A 16,213-nucleotide genomic window follows, 5' to 3' on the forward strand; every position below is an offset into this window, starting at 1 on the left:
CCTGTTGGGTCTTCTTTACTGAGAGGCATTTTAATAATGTTTGGTCACATCGTGGTAATTTTGATCAATTGAGGACAATTGCTCACATATTCCGGTACTGTAGGACTTCAGATGGTATGATAAAGAATATTGAGAATTGTGTTCGAGAGATAAGATGGGGGAAAAAAAACTACTCCGTATATGCTTCTATACGACTTCCAAGGAATAACTTTGTTTGGAATTATAGCGTTACATGTAAAGTAAATACTCTTATGACTTAATTTAAATTAGACTCATAAGTAAGTAATCAAGATTATTCATCAAATCATGCATATTTAAATGAATAAAATCAAGACAAAATTACTGAAAGTTCATTAAAAGAATTTTAGATTTGAAACTATTTATAATAACTACTTCGAATAAGTCAAAATCAAGGCACTTGATATATATATAGAACGTACCAACAATAGTAAAGAACGGGTTTTTATTTTATTGTTATTTTCTTCAAATGAAGATGCTCGAGCGTTTGCTTTTCTGTCTAGTTCGTAGTACCAATAATTCAACAATTTACAAAAAAAGTTCATAGTTATGAATGTGTATAAAAAGACTGAGTATTTATTAAATCCTCATCAGTTGCAATTTCAAGCATTAACAATCAACAGCAACAAAAATGAAATATTTAGTAAGCACACTCTTAAGTAGGTAAAGGATCACACTAAGTATATTTTCATTTTCCAGGCTCTTTGTACCTTAGTTCTCTGCTCCGCCATCAGCATTGATGCTGGAGTATTCTCCCGAAGAATTGGTCGTAACTCACCTCCAATCAGCTCTTACGGAGCTGGACAAGTAGGATCTGCTTCATCCTTTAACCAAGTTACATCCTCATTCGGTGGATCTGGTTCATCTTTCGGAGGATCATCTTTCGGTGGATCCGCTGGAGGAGCTTCATCTGGACCCGCTGTTCCCGTTGTTGCTATTATCAGTGAATCAAATAATGCTCCCGGTACCCTTGGAGACAACAGTGACTTTGACAACGCCTTTGAAGCCGAAAATGGTATCAGACAAACATCTTCTGGATCCACTGTCACCATTGGAGAGGAATCCGTCGTTGTCATGAAGGGATCTTACGAATATGTTGGCCCTGATGGTCAAACTTATGTTGTCGACTGGATCGCTGATGAGAATGGATTCCAACCCTCTGCCCCTCATCTCCCCAAGGAAGTCCCAATCCCATTCCCTGAAATTGCCGAAGCCGTTGCCGCTCAAATCGCTTTCGCTGCCCAAGAAGATGCTGCTGGAGGATCTGCTTCTGCTGGTGGATTTGGTGGTTCTGCTGCTGGCGGATTCGGACAATCTTTTGGTGCATCTAGTCAAAGCCAATCCGTTGCTCCCCTTTCCAACTACGGTCGTTAAGACTATCCTTTCTAAAATTTTATACTTTTGATACGTTCTTGAAATATATATAATTAATTACATGCGAAAATATTCTTACCTGAATCATTTATCTATAATAATTCTTTTAAATGTTATTGATAATATTTTTATATAACTTTAATAGTTGAAGTTATAATTCCTTAAAGGAAAATAACCATTTTCGATGAAAAAAGTGATTTGACAAAATTTATTACTTAATTTATTTAGTCAATAAACTTTGATTTTTCATTAATCAGAAAACCCCAATAATTCATTAGAACAAATATTCCTACGTGGTAGTCAATTTCATAAAGTTTTGTGGACAGAATTTTGGTAAGGAAAGTCAGTTAGTCAAGAGACTATAGAGGCTACCTTGGTTGATAGTATCTTTTTTATATCCATTGTAAGTTTTTCTCCCTAATTACAAACATTTCAACCACTTTTTCCAATCAGTCCTATCGGTAAGCAACAGTTACATTGTAATCATTTAATTAATTTTAAATGATAGTAATGAGTAAAACGTTTATGTAAAAATCTGATGATTTAATTAATTATTAATAATTATAGGAAGTATAGCTAAAAACTCGATCTGCAAAATTTACGTTGGCGAAATATCACTAACTGAATTAGCAAAAATATTCTGGTGAGCTTGTATTTGAAGAAATATAATTAAACCTTTTACATAGGGGTTCTTTCAAATCTGAAGGCTTTGAATTTTAAATTTCAACAAGATATAATCTATTAATTAACACTACAATTTCAACAAAATAAATTCCTCTAAATAGATGTGAGTCTGAGCTCTCTTAATAATTAATGTAGACGCCTTTCGTAGCAATGATTACTTCCAGGTGGTGCAGGTCTAGTCTTTTGTCATGCCGTCTCAGTCCTAGTTGACAGTGGCATTGTGGGCCTCGGTATTTGGATGCCAGAGAATGCAGGCATTTTCCTCGAGATTCGCCCCCCAAAAAGAGTTGTCGAAGTGGTTTGCGTTAGGGCTATAAGGAATCTTAAGTTTAAAAAAAAATAATAAAAAGAACTTAAAAGACTTACTCCAAAGAGTTTTGCAACGGAGGAGATTGATTTGTTTCATTGCTGGTCCCGCAAGTGGCCTCTCCACCCTCACAAGGCTCTTTCCACCCACTTTTTATAGCCCTGTGGATACTTTGGTGTGAAACCCCGAGATCTCTAGTATGGCCCATCATGGACTTGAGGGGATTGGCCTGGGCTGTTTTCTTTAATTCCTCAGGGTCTAGTTTGGCCTTTTTAAAAGGACCCTTCATCTTTTCAAACGTTTCGTACTATCTGACAGCATGAACGGTGGTCCTGAGAGGCACAACTATTTGGAGTACGTGAAGCACAACCGATTGGGTCGTGAATAGAAGTTTGTTGATCCCATTAAAGTGTCATTTTTTCGACTTGTACATAACATAAAGAGCTAAAGTTGTTGTTTTTTTGTTATTAATTTTTTATGCTTTAAATTATCGAAATATGAATTAATTTCAATCATTTAACCTTAAAAAAATATTCAATTACTAATTGTTCAGATTTCAATGGAATCCGGTAATATTTGCAGACTATTTACATAACAATAATTTAAAAAAATAGTCATAAAAGATTAATTCATTAAATATTATAAAATTATTATTTTATTTAGGATCATTAATCAATCAGCAACTTTTTACAAGTATGTAAAAGGACCTTTGAATGTTTTTCTGATATAAGTATTTTTATGGTATTTTTTATTCATTAAATGCAATCTCACATACAAATAATGATAGTAAATACTAGTTAGACATTCCAAACTGGATACAAAAGACTCTCATGGAAATTTCTTTATTTATATACGTGGACTATCTTAGACTTATTAACATGGAATTCTTATTTACATCACCCAAAGGATCTCTTTTCCTCGAACATATCCTCTTTTTACGTCCTGACTGGGATTATTTTATCAATTGAACAACCAGTTAAATAGTTATTTTATTAAAAATAAAATAAGTTCCTAAATATATATTTACATAAATAAAAAGATACAATTTTTTCTTTCTCTAAATATATCATCATCAATTGATTCTTAACTATATGAAAATTTAACGCTCACTCCTATCTTTAAATTGAACAGGTTACTTCACTTCGTGTTTTGTAAATCTAAATTTGGTCATCTTAGCTTATAAGATTGATAAATACTTTAATTAATCATTATAGGAGCAAATTATTACAACAAAGGAAATTAAGTCTATTGTTTTTGAAATTTATATAGTCACATCTGGTTAATTATAAAAATTAAACCGAAATCTAAACACTTTATTGAATTAATAAAACGACTTAGAAATGACAATGCACTTGACAGACAAGTATACAAAAAATAAATAGATCAAAAGCAAAATATCAAAACTTTTTGTATATACTATGCCTCAGCCAGGCGGCGAAACGTGTCATCAATCTAGTAACTAAATCATCAGTGATCGTATGTGGAGAAAATATTAGCATTGGGGTTGTAAAAGCAATTTTTTTTTTTTGAAAAATATTACATTTTTGGGAAAAAAATTTCAAAAATCCACAGCTACTCACCAAAAATATATTTTTTGGAGAAAATTTCCAAAAACTAAATTTCAAATATTAAATTTTTCAAAAATCAATAGCTATTCACTAAAAATTAAGTTTTTTGGGGGAAAAAATCGAAAATCCCCAGCTGTTGACAAAAAAATTTCGATGATGAAATCGTAGGGCAACGAATATTTGTAGCGATTATTTTCATAGCTCAAGGCAACTTCTCCAAACAACCTGCCATCGAAATACCGAAAATTTGAAAATCATACAGGTTTATCTTTGCCGTGTGTATTGTTTCACAATTTTGAGGAAGGTCGTATCGATATAAATCCCTTCATTAATGGCCTTCTTGACGTTGTAAATTGTTTCCTTGCTTGCATAAATCAAATTCCGTATCTCTCTAGATTTATGTTCCGCTCGAAATGGAGCACCAATCTCAATTTTTTAAGTCCATTTGTGTGTCCAATTTTCTGTTGATTTTGTTGATTTTTTTTGGAGAGGAGTATCAATTTATATAGTTTGTCAACTGATGGGAGGAATAATAAATTCCTTTCATGTATTTTTCTGATTCCTCTCATTTTTAAGTATCCAGTTTCAACTATGCGCCCGATTGAGGGTGTTTTAAATCAGTAGATTTTTTCAAAGACCAAACACAGGAACACAACAGGATCGATTTTCAACCACACATTAACGAACAATAGCATCATACTCATTTAATTCAATTCTTTAAGATTTAATAACTAACTAGTTAATATTTACATTCTCTAAAAAAAGTACCAGGAAGTTTTAAATGAGACACAAATTTCACATTTAAGGATTAAAGTTTATTTCTTTGCCTTCAAAATAATCTCCATTGGAAGCAAATCACATATTCCAACGTTTTTTCCAGTCCTCGAAATATTTTTTATATGCACTTTTTGGCATGGTCTTAGCTCATTTCAGGAAATTTTTATGGATTAAATAGGCTCAAAACGGATTTTACGGAGTGGCAATTAAATTCTGGAGAACAAACAAAGTAACACAGAGCTAAATCAGGTAAATATAAAATTATAATATGGGTGTCATATTTCCACATATTAAAGTATAAGCAATTAGTTACAAAACAAACAAGCTTGAGCACTTTATCTTCCGTAAAAGGCGAGAAAATAACACTTGAACGTGATCCATAAATTTCTTTCCGAGCATTCAAACAGCCGTCTATCCCGTAAGGAAGTACAAAATGTTTAGAAGGAAGAAGGGATCTTCCTTTTTGAGTTACATTTAGTTTCATAATATGCAATTTATTCTACTGTATTAATATGTTTTTCATATGGTTTTATATACTATTAACATTCGTATCAATTAACACCCCATGGCATAGATGTTGTGACCCCAACATCAAGGGTTGGAAACCACTATTCTATAACCAAATACTTTTCTCGAATATAAGCGTCTTCCTTTAATTTGTTTATAATTTGCAACGTCATGGCAATAATAGTGAACTAAGTTAGACATTAATTTAATAATATAAATATTTTAAAAATAACTCAAATGGATGAATTATTTATTAAAGTTTATCGTAAATCAATTGCCAAACAGCAATAGATCTAAATTATTAAAATGTCTATATATTTTTTATATGTGCATGACAATTTGAAAATTATGGTAGAAGAAATGTTGAAAACAATGCTGATTAAAACATTATAAATGTATTTCCACATAAAATAATATTAAATAAATGAAAGGTCATAATGATTTCATTGGTCTATAACAACAATCATTTAATTTCAGGAAAAAAAGTAAGCATTCCCTATAATATTTTTAATTAAACCGGTTTCGTAGACACGAAGAATTAAACATAATTCCTCTTTTCGAATGCCGCAAAAACCAAAATAGTATATAAACATTTAGAAGGGGAAGGTTTTATATCAGTTAGTATTTGAATATCTAGTTGGAAAGATGAAGACTTTTGTAAGATCTAATTATATTTAATTAGTTACATATTAAAAAAAATTATAATGGCATTGTAATTGTTTTCTATAGGTTGTTACTGCTTTGTTACTCTGCTCTGCCATTAGTATTGATGCTGGAGTATTCTCTAGAAGAACTGGACGTAACTCCCCTCCAATCAGCTCTTATGGAGATGGACAAGTAGGATCTGCTTCATCTTTTAACCAAGTCACATCCTCATTCGGTGGATCTGGTTCATCCTTCGGAGGATCATCTTTTGGTGGATCTACTGGAGGAGCTTCATCTGGACCCGCTGTTCCCGTTGTTGCTATTATCAGTGAATCAAACAATGCTCCCGGTACCCTTGGAAACAATAGCGACTTTGACAACTCCTTCGAAGCTGAAAATGGTATCAGACAACAATCTTCTGGATCCACTGTCACCATTGGAGAAGAATCTGTCGTTGTCATGAAGGGATCTTACGAATATGTTGGCCCTGATGGTCAAACTTACGTTGTCGACTGGATCGCTGATGAGAATGGATTCCAACCTTCTGCACCTCATCTCCCCAAGGAAGTCCCAATCCCATTCCCTGAAATTGCTGAAGCCGTTGCCGCTCAAATCGCTTTTGCTGCCCAAGAAGATGCTGTTGGAGGATCTACTTCTGCTGGTGGATTTAGTGGTTCTGCTGCAGGTGGATTTGGACAATCTTTTGGTGCATCTAGCCAAAGCCAATCCGTTGCTCCCCTTACACAATATGGTCGTTAAGACTTTCCTTCCTAAAATTTTATACTTTTTATACATTCTTGAAATATAAATAATTAATTACAAACGAAAGTTGATCGAAATAAATTTAATTTAAAAAGAATATATGTATTTCTGATTTAAGATTTTACAAAATTTCCAATTTATAGTATATTGGATCATCAATCTTCCTATTTAGATTGGAAAATTCTTTAATAACGAATAATCTGAAGGATTTGGTTCATATTTAACAATGAACTTTTTTTAATCATTACTGCAGATGCTATTTATGTATAGAAAAAACACATTTTAGGAATTATCAAAGGAAAAACAGTTGTTGTGTGAGCTCATATTTATTTTTGTTCATAAATATATATGTATTTAATTAAAATTATTATACATTTTCAGCACAAATACCTATTTAGAGGTAAAGATAGTTCCTGATTATAAAAGTAAATAATTTTCTCACTTTATGAGGATCATTGTTTTTGTAATAATAATGGCAGCTTTTCATTTTTTTTATTTCTGTAACCAATTAAATTTAATAGAGCAAAAAAATAATAAATTCTTAATAGAAATTCAAGGTTAGACAATTATTGTCATTATTGCTAGAATTTTCACTCTGATGTATCGTACTGACTTCTGGAAAGAAAAACAGTTTTTGATATTACACTCAACCACTCATCTACTCTGACGTCATTATTTAAAGCGTGGAAGAAGTCAAACATCAGGCGACCACACGTTATGGTATAACCTTGTATTTCTATTAACCTTGGTTTTTAGTATAACTTCCAACTCGTTACTTTTAACAAACCATTAGTGAACTTGGATCTAAAACACCCTGATATTAATAAAAGTACTTCTTATCTCTTGTCTATCTAAATTCGATAGCCAATAATATTCAGCATGATCTTAAAACATTAATTTAGATTATATGCAATTCATTATATATATTGATATTATATTGTTCTGGATCTATTCGCATAATTAGCCAGTTTAATCGAGATTTAATGATTTTAATGTACTGTTTTCCTTAAATATAGTTCCTTTGTTATTCTTATGGAATTTTTTAGAAAATGTTTTTTTTATGTAAGAACTGAGGCATACCACGATGGCTACTGATTTATAACGCATAAAGTAATAAATATTTCATACAAATTTTTATAATAATATAATTTATTTATTTTTACTTTAAGAATAACCAATTTCATTTTAATCAACTTCGAACTCATGTTGATTACATCTTTTTAAATTAAGGATTTATTTTTCCTCCATGGCTTATATTACTCCAAATATTTTTTAAATTTTAATTGATATTTAAAAGGTGTAAAATGAATATTTAAAAAACTGATACAAATTGTAAATGACGTAAATATTATTATCATTCAACATGTAATAAAATACAGTTAATTTTTGTGTTTCCTTTGTAATCAGTTTAATAATCGGGTTATAAAAATGATGTTTTTTAATGGAAAGTTAAGTGTTCCAATCGTCTCTGGCTATGATGATCGTTGCAACATTTGATGAGTTGCATTCAAATGAAAGTAGTGTGGAAAAGATTGACTGTTTTCATTTTTAAATAAATTCAAACAATAGCAGACTTACCGAGTGGTCTATTAAAATTTGTACACTTTCAATTTTGTACTTCAACTAAATATAATTTATTTATTAACTACATAATTTCAATCAAATTAATAATATACTTAAATGTGTCTCTGCTCTCTTAATCATAATGTATCCCCTTAGCCGTAATGTTGGCTTTTCTGGCGGTGGCAGAAGGCCTGGCACCCTCTGCGTCCAATACTACCTGAAAGTTGTTTTCGGGGACTCGGTGTTTGTATGACGGACACTATAGGCATTCCCCTCGACACGTACCCAAAAGGTGTAGTCGAAGGGATTGGCATCAGGGATTCAAGGGGATACAAAAGTGTAAAAATAATTCAAATTGGACTGGGCTGTTTCCTTTAATAATTTCAACCACTCAACCTTAATTAATTATTGAATACGTAAGTGTCCAGATTTCAATGAACTGCCCGGATAGATATGATGTGTTAAAATTTTGTGCATCAAAGTCACATAATACTATAAGCCTGTATGCGAAAGCTCAAACACGTCCGCTAAAAATGGGGTAGAAGAACTGAAAAATTATCTGAATGACATAATTAAGTTCCAAAGGCCATTTGTCGACAATTTGTTATATTTTTACAGAAAAAAAATTATTTTTCAGATTTAAATATAGACAAAGACACACCCATATTAATAAAATCAGGCCTGTGATCACAGTTTTTATAAAATCATATAATTTCAATATAAACCCTATCCCATGCCTTTTTTTACCATAGACATATAAAGACATTGAGCAATTTCAATCTTATAAAGGGTTTATTTTTTGAATAAAAATATGACAAATATTTTTATGAATTTATGTATAAGATGAATATAGATTTAAACATTATTGTTGAAAATTCAAAATGTTTTGAGGCGTAGCAATGCAAATAAAGAGTAATCTTAATATACAGAAGGCCCATCTAGCCGTTGCATTTTGAACTACCACTTTTTTGACGTCTGACAGCTGTAGTAACATGCTTATTGTATTTAAATATTTTGTAAAAGGTCTCCGGTGTACGAAATAATTAAGATTACGCTGGAAGAAAATTGGGAAATACTGAAGACTTACATCCACAATGGAGAGTCTTCAAACGAAATTGCAAAAAAATTTCGTCGGTCGAAATAAAGCGCATTCCAGGCAGTTTGTGGGAAAGTTTGTGAAGCGTGTGCACAAAAATTTGTTCGTTAATGGATAAAACAACGGGTTCCCATGTTCGTCCAGTGCACTTCATCGAAGAAATTGCTGCTTTTTCTGAAAGCAAAAAAACGAGCAAGGAGCTGCCGTTACAGTCAATGGTGAGCACTATGGGGCCATGTTGGAAGATTTTTTGTTTCCCCAAATGGAAAAGGAAGACATTGACGATATTTGGTTCCAACAAGATGGCGCTACGTGCCACACAGCCAACGTTACAGTGGGTCTTTTGCGCACTGTCTTCGACAATCGTATCATAAGCCCAAACAGCGACGTCAACTGGCCTCCTTGTAGCTGCAATTTGACTCCGTTGGACTATTTTTCGTGGAGAACCGTCAAGGATAAATGTTACGCCAACCATCCAGAGACAATTGACGATCTGAAACACGAAATTGAAGTCGTCATTGCAGCTATTGAAGCTCACAAAATCGAAAATGTATTGAAAAATTGGGTCGACAGAATGGGCTACTGTAAGGCCAGTTACGGCGGCCATATTCATGAATTGGTGTTTTATCATTAACCGGAATGTTGAGGCTTTCAAATAAAAAATAAACTATAGAAAAATATCCATTTGTCTTTTTTTTTATAGCAATATCAAAAGAAAAAAGTTTCGTGGGCCACTCTTTACAAGGTGGTTCAAAGTGAATAATCTATTATATTTCATTAATTGTGGTGAAATATTTACAGCTGAACAAAAGATAATTTAACATCAAACAATCAACAATTATAACACTAATATGAAAAATGTATAAAAAGTGACCATAGAATATATTTTTTAAATAAGTTCAATTGAATATATATAATTTCCCTAACAAAGCATCTTTTCAGATTCGTTTTTGTAATAGGTATATTTGATTGTATACTAATTTATAAATTATAATTGTAATGTGACTTAACAAAATTAATGTATTGATTTTAATTAGTGATGTGCCGCGAGCTGAATTTTGCTGCTCAAGTATTTTCGAGTTTTTATGAGAAATATTCAAGGAATTACGGGCTATACTCGTTACTTGCATGATAACTTGTTATTCAACTGAATAATTGTTCCTCCCTCTAATATTTTTTGCTCACTAAATAACTCGTTGCTACAAAAATCATATATTTTGAAACAATTATTGGAAGAATAAATACATTTTTGGATCCTTGTTGGGAATCATAGGTGCCTTTCGATCAAGAATTAATTTTCAAGGCCAAGACAACTTATTTCTTGACATAATCAGGACTGACAGTTGTAAAGTATTATTATTGATAAAATAATTTAAGCAACTTGATGAAATTATATAGCTTTTTTCAAATAAATGACCTGAAAAGATTATTTTACTTATTATCCCTCTTTCCTCCTTACTTTAAGTTATTTCAAAATAAACACTTAACTTCATTCATAAAATTATATTTATAAATTAAATACCTATAGTGGAAAGGAAATCATTTAGTGTACATTCAAGAAATTTGCATTTGAAACTATTTATAATATTTCCCTCGATAAATTCAAAGTCAAGGACCACGGTCTATGTACAATGTACCAACAATAGTAAAGAACGGGTTTTGTACTTTTTTTTGTTATTTTCTTCACATGAAGATGCTCGAGCGTTGTTTTTTTGTTCAATTCGTAGCACACAATATTCCACGACTTATTTTTAAAAAAAGAGTTCATAGTTATTAATGTGTATATAAAGCCCGAGTATTCCATGAACACAACATCAGTTGCATTTTCCATCATTGGCAATCAATAACACCAAAAATGAAATATTTAGTAAGACACATTAAAATGTTCTCTCTAATTAGTTAATTCATATTACTAAATATGTTTGTATTTTCCAGGCTCTTTGTACCTTAGTTCTCTGCTCTGCCATCAGCATTGATGCCGGAGTATTCTCCAGAAGAATTGGTCGTAACTCACCTCCAATCAGCTCTTACGGAGCTGGACAAGTAGGATCTGCTTCATCTTTTAACCAAGTCACATCCTCATTCGGTGGATCTGGTTCATCTTTCGGAGGATCATCTTTCGGTGGATCCGCTGGAGGAGCTTCATCTGGACCCGCTGTCCCCGTTGTTGCTATTATCAGTGAATCAAACAATGCTCCCGGTACCCTTGGAGACAATAGCGACTTTGACAACTCCTTTGAATCCGAAAATGGTATCAGACAAACATCTTCTGGATCCACTGTCACTATTGGAGAAGAATCTGTCGTTGTCATGAAGGGATCTTACGAATATGTTGGCCCTGATGGTCAAACTTACGTTGTCGACTGGATCGCTGATGAGAATGGATTCCAACCCTCTGCCCCTCATCTCCCCAAGGAAGTCCCAATCCCATTCCCTGAAATTGCTGAAGCCGTCGCAGCTCAAATTGCTTTTGCTGCCCAAGAAGATGCTGTTGGAGGATCTACTTCTGCTGGTGGATTTAGTGGTTCTGCTGCAGGTGGATTTGGACAATCTTTTGGTGCATCTAGCCAAAGCCAATCCGTTGCTCCCCTTACACAATATGGTCGTTAAGACTTTCCTTCCTAAAATTTTATACTTTTTATACATTCTTGAAATATAAATAATTAATTACAAACGAAAGTTGATCGAAATAAATTTAATTTAAAAAGAATATATCTATTTCTGATTTAAGATTTTACAAAATTTCCAATTTATAGTATATTGGATCATCAATCTTCCTATTTAGATTGGAAAAATCTTTAATAACGAATAATCTGAAGGATTTGGTTCATATTTAACAATGAATTTTTTTTAATCATTACTGCAGATGCTATTTATGCTACGCCGCCATTTTGGAATTGGTAATCTGAAGAATACATTTTCTATTCCTCAGCTGCTTCATTTTTATTTATCTCCTGTGTAGGGAATTTCATATCCTATTACGAACCCTGATTGAACATTCGTGTGTACTTATAAAAGATGGAGAATAACCATGAGGATGTATGGCATAGTTATAATTGTAAGTCCATGTTTGAGTTCGAGTAGAATTGAGGATCGACATCAGAGTAATTCTAGCCAATCTACTTACTAATTTACTTCTCCCCTCTGCCATTATCACAGCTGATTTTAGCTGATCTAATTAAATCTCATGAGAGCTAAGCAGCTCTCCTCCAAAACATTTTTCAAATTGTTGGAGTTACCATGTTGATTTATCGATTTCTATTTCTTTAACGTGCCTAAAATACACATTATTTTCATCACTAGATATACAAACGTATTGCCTCTCGAAAAAAGTTGAACAGAGGAGATGTGTTTATTTTCAGTTTGTTTGTTTGTTAGTCACTGTTTTTAAGATATAATTACTGTGATAGATAAAACACGTAGAGTAACCCTACTTAATAATAGAAATAAAATAAAAAACTGTGAACCAGGATTACAACAAAGTTAAGGATCGATTTTGAGCAATTTGAGTACAATGATTATGTATGGTCACTCTAGGATACCATTTTATTTTATGAGGTCAAGGTAGAACAAAAGTTTAAAAGTAATTAATCCATCATACATTTGGAAAATATTGAGGTACACAGCAAAACTATCGATATATATGTTCAATAGAGATGCTTGATATAGCAAAAAAGGTCAATTTTAAGAAAATGCCCATAGGCGGAGTTCTGTGTTCTACCTAGTGGCATTAAGCTTAAATTGCCGGGTATAAGTTTATATCAACTTCTCATCAAAAAAAAAAAAAGTTCCAATATTTGTCGATAGATGGCCAATTCTTCCGAATTGCACTATAGATAGGGAGGGGGACTTAAAATCAAATTCAATTTGAGCACTACATTTTGGATGCAAGAGGACATTTTAAACACTCTAGAAAAAATAATTTTATATTTTCTTGCCAGTACATATCTATATATTTGATCATGTTACTCAAAATATAGGAGCTACTTCAGCCATTTGTAATAAATTTATGTATCTTACTTATTTCTTCAACTCGAAGGTCCTTAAGGTGTTTCAGATCGTTTGAGCTACCAAAGTAGTTTGTTACGCAAAAATTTGTTTTTCTTTAAAATGAAAAATATTCATTATATTCCTATGTATAGCTTGGAAAAATGAACTTTTGAAATTCAGCAAAATAACTTTACAATAGAAACTTATAAAAAATCCCTTTACAAAAATAACTTTTTCCACAAAATACAACAGAAAATCGAATTAACAGGGCACTTTAAAAACGGGACTCTTGAGAACACATGCTACAATAAAAATTAAGAAGAAGTTGACCTTTTTTTGATCTGTTAATGTGATCAAAAAATTATCCTTTATAATTTTTTAATGTTAAAAAATTATTCCTTGAATTATAAAAGGGTGTTAATGATAAAAACATTATTTCTTATTACTTGAAAAGTAGATTAAAAAACACCTATTCATGGTTGCAAAAGTTTTTTCGGTGCAAGTGCCAATATTAATTTTTTTTTACAAATATACTTCCGAGATATGTAGTCAATAGAAAATTTGGGATAAAATTGAATTTGCTCATTTTCATAATTTAACATACCCCTACTGCAGAACATTTCCATGTTACGTCCGTATTGTTGTCGTGGGTCATCTTAGGACCCCTAAACAATGTTAATAAGAATTAAACCTTCTTTCATTAATATTAAGAAAACTATTTAACGGTTTTGCCTGTAGTTGAATGTCCAATATGGAATCAACAAATAAAATGATTTGAACCCTACGGTTCATTAAAAACCAATCCTTTTAATGTGTGGATTTGTTATATATCAGATCTATTTTCTATTAAAAATAAACCATTATAATTTCTTATTTGCGAAGCTTTTTATAAAGACCCAATGTTTTTCTTCTATAATTTACCTTTATTATCTATAATCGATCCAAAACAAATTTAATTGTATAAAAGAGGCAATTTCATATGGATTTTCACAATGTATAACTATAATTAATTCATATATCACTGTCTATTTTAGGCTTAAAGATGTACTCAATATTTTTAAAGGCATTGGATGTAGTTTTATCAAGATTTAAAGAAAAATTGTAAATTCTTATGTAGAATGTTTGCTTTTTACTAGAAAATTTCATATTTGATATTTTTTTTGCAAAAAATTTAATATTTTTTTTGCAAAAAATTTAATATTTTTTTCCAAAAAACTTATTTTTTTTTAATCAGCTATGGATTTTTGAAATTTTTTCCAAAGTATTTAATTTCTTATCATAAATGAATATTTGATATCATTTTTTTTATTCATATAATTTAATTTTTGTGAGCACCTGTAGATTTTGAATTATTTTCAAAAAAAATAACGTTTGAAGTTTAATTTTTGAATTTACGTTCCAAATTTTTTCTTCCTTTTTTTGTACAGTTATGGAATTTTTGAAAATTTTTGACAAAATAATTAATATTAGAAATTTATAATAATTTTTTTTGGGAAGAAATTAATCAAAGCTAATACTTAAAGTAGATAAAATGAACAATTTTGCTTAAACTCATTCAAATAGCTTTATTAAGAGAAAAAAACTGGCGTTGTTTTGATGAAAAATGATTCCTCTCCGATTTACCAATGCTGACTGCTTCTGTTCTATCACCAACTTCAAACAGTGGATTTGTTCACAGTAGAGAGTAGTTGAACGCTGGCCTATAGGAGATCAGTTCAAAGAATATTATACCCCGTTAATACCACCAAACACTTTTGGACTCTTCGGTGGTCTGAATCCTCTTTAGAAATTGACCATTTTGTCTTAATTCAGCAGGAAATCGCATATGGAAATTCGATCCATGAGATATTTTTTTGCCAGCTCGTGTGGCACCCCAACATCGAGATTCTTTTTGTATTCAGCCTTCTGCAGATGGTTCAGAACGGGTTTATGATCGATTTTCAACACTTAAGCAATATGAAAACTGCTAACATGCCAGGTCTATCATGATACTTTCCAGGATTTTGTCAACATGTTCGACGACACTCCTGCCAGTGCTATAATTAAAATTCCACTACACCAGAATTAAATCATGAATACCCTATCGTATGATCTGATGTTACCAATAATGAACGAGATTTACTTATTCAAAAAAAGAGCGGGAAATACAAAGTTACTTTTTCCCCCACCTAATATATAAAAACTGGCCAATAGAGATGTAACATTTTTACTAGAGAGTAAGGTTTCAGTCTTTTTATTTATTGGTTCCATCTTAACATACAACAATGCAATATTTTCTTTAATTATAGTGAAAAAAGTTTTTCATTGTCAAAAAACCTAATGGCCGATATCAACAATCCGGATGTCACGCGAAAAAACTCTATAGTAGGGGATTATTCACAGTTTAAAAAAAGATTTTGTGAGCCCAATCAATTAACAATTAGAACACTAATATTTCTAATGAATAGGAAACAAAGATGGCATTGAAAAATAACAGTTCATTTTTTAATTCCATTTTAAGTTTGCATTGGTAGTAAATATATTTAATTGTACATACATTAATCTACGAATTATAATAGCACTTTGCCTCCACAAAACTAAAGTACACTGACACTTGAATTATAACTATTAGAAATTATAAGATTGAATTAATATTTTTGGGAAAATATATTTTTTAATTGGAAACTTTGTGGAATTTTTTTAACCAAGAATATTGATAAATGCAGGTTGCAGACTTCAAATATTTCGCGATTCTTAATTTAAAAAGAACAAATAAGTATAACTTTTTTAATTTAGAACTAATTTTATTGAAAAAAAAATACTTTGAGGAATCCATTTATTCAACGTAGTAGTCCTCTGCCTCAATGACTTACTCCACCCTGCTGCTGAACCTGCTGTAAAGTCCTCTTCAGCAGGTTCACAAGAAGCAGGTTTTGGAAACAA

At 31.5% G+C, this 16,213-nt stretch overlaps 3 protein-coding genes across 3 annotated transcripts; all 3 read left to right on the forward strand.

Moving 5' to 3' along the window:
- Positions 1–607: 607 nt before the first annotated feature.
- On the forward strand, positions 608–1,462 carry LOC121130112 (uncharacterized). The gene is made up of 2 exons (XM_040725826.1): positions 608–661; positions 718–1,462. The coding sequence occupies exons 1-2, from the start codon at positions 650–652 to the stop codon at positions 1,390–1,392; spliced, it is 687 nt and encodes a 228-aa protein (XP_040581760.1). The 5' UTR covers positions 608–649; the 3' UTR covers positions 1,393–1,462.
- Positions 1,463–5,834: 4,372 nt separating this feature from the next.
- Positions 5,835–6,708, forward strand: LOC121130114 (uncharacterized). The gene is made up of 2 exons (XM_040725827.2): positions 5,835–5,892; positions 5,965–6,708. The coding sequence occupies exons 1-2, from the start codon at positions 5,881–5,883 to the stop codon at positions 6,637–6,639; spliced, it is 687 nt and encodes a 228-aa protein (XP_040581761.1). The 5' UTR covers positions 5,835–5,880; the 3' UTR covers positions 6,640–6,708.
- Positions 6,709–11,090: 4,382 nt separating this feature from the next.
- Positions 11,091–11,980, forward strand: LOC121130111 (uncharacterized). Its single transcript, XM_040725825.2, has 2 exons — positions 11,091–11,168; positions 11,237–11,980. The coding sequence occupies exons 1-2, from the start codon at positions 11,157–11,159 to the stop codon at positions 11,909–11,911; spliced, it is 687 nt and encodes a 228-aa protein (XP_040581759.1). The 5' UTR covers positions 11,091–11,156; the 3' UTR covers positions 11,912–11,980.
- The last annotated feature ends 4,233 nt before the right edge of the window (positions 11,981–16,213 follow it).

Source organism: Lepeophtheirus salmonis, chromosome Z, assembly GCF_016086655.4.
Source record: "Lepeophtheirus salmonis chromosome Z, UVic_Lsal_1.4, whole genome shotgun sequence".
Classification (NCBI taxonomy): Eukaryota; Metazoa; Arthropoda; class Copepoda; order Siphonostomatoida; family Caligidae; genus Lepeophtheirus; species Lepeophtheirus salmonis.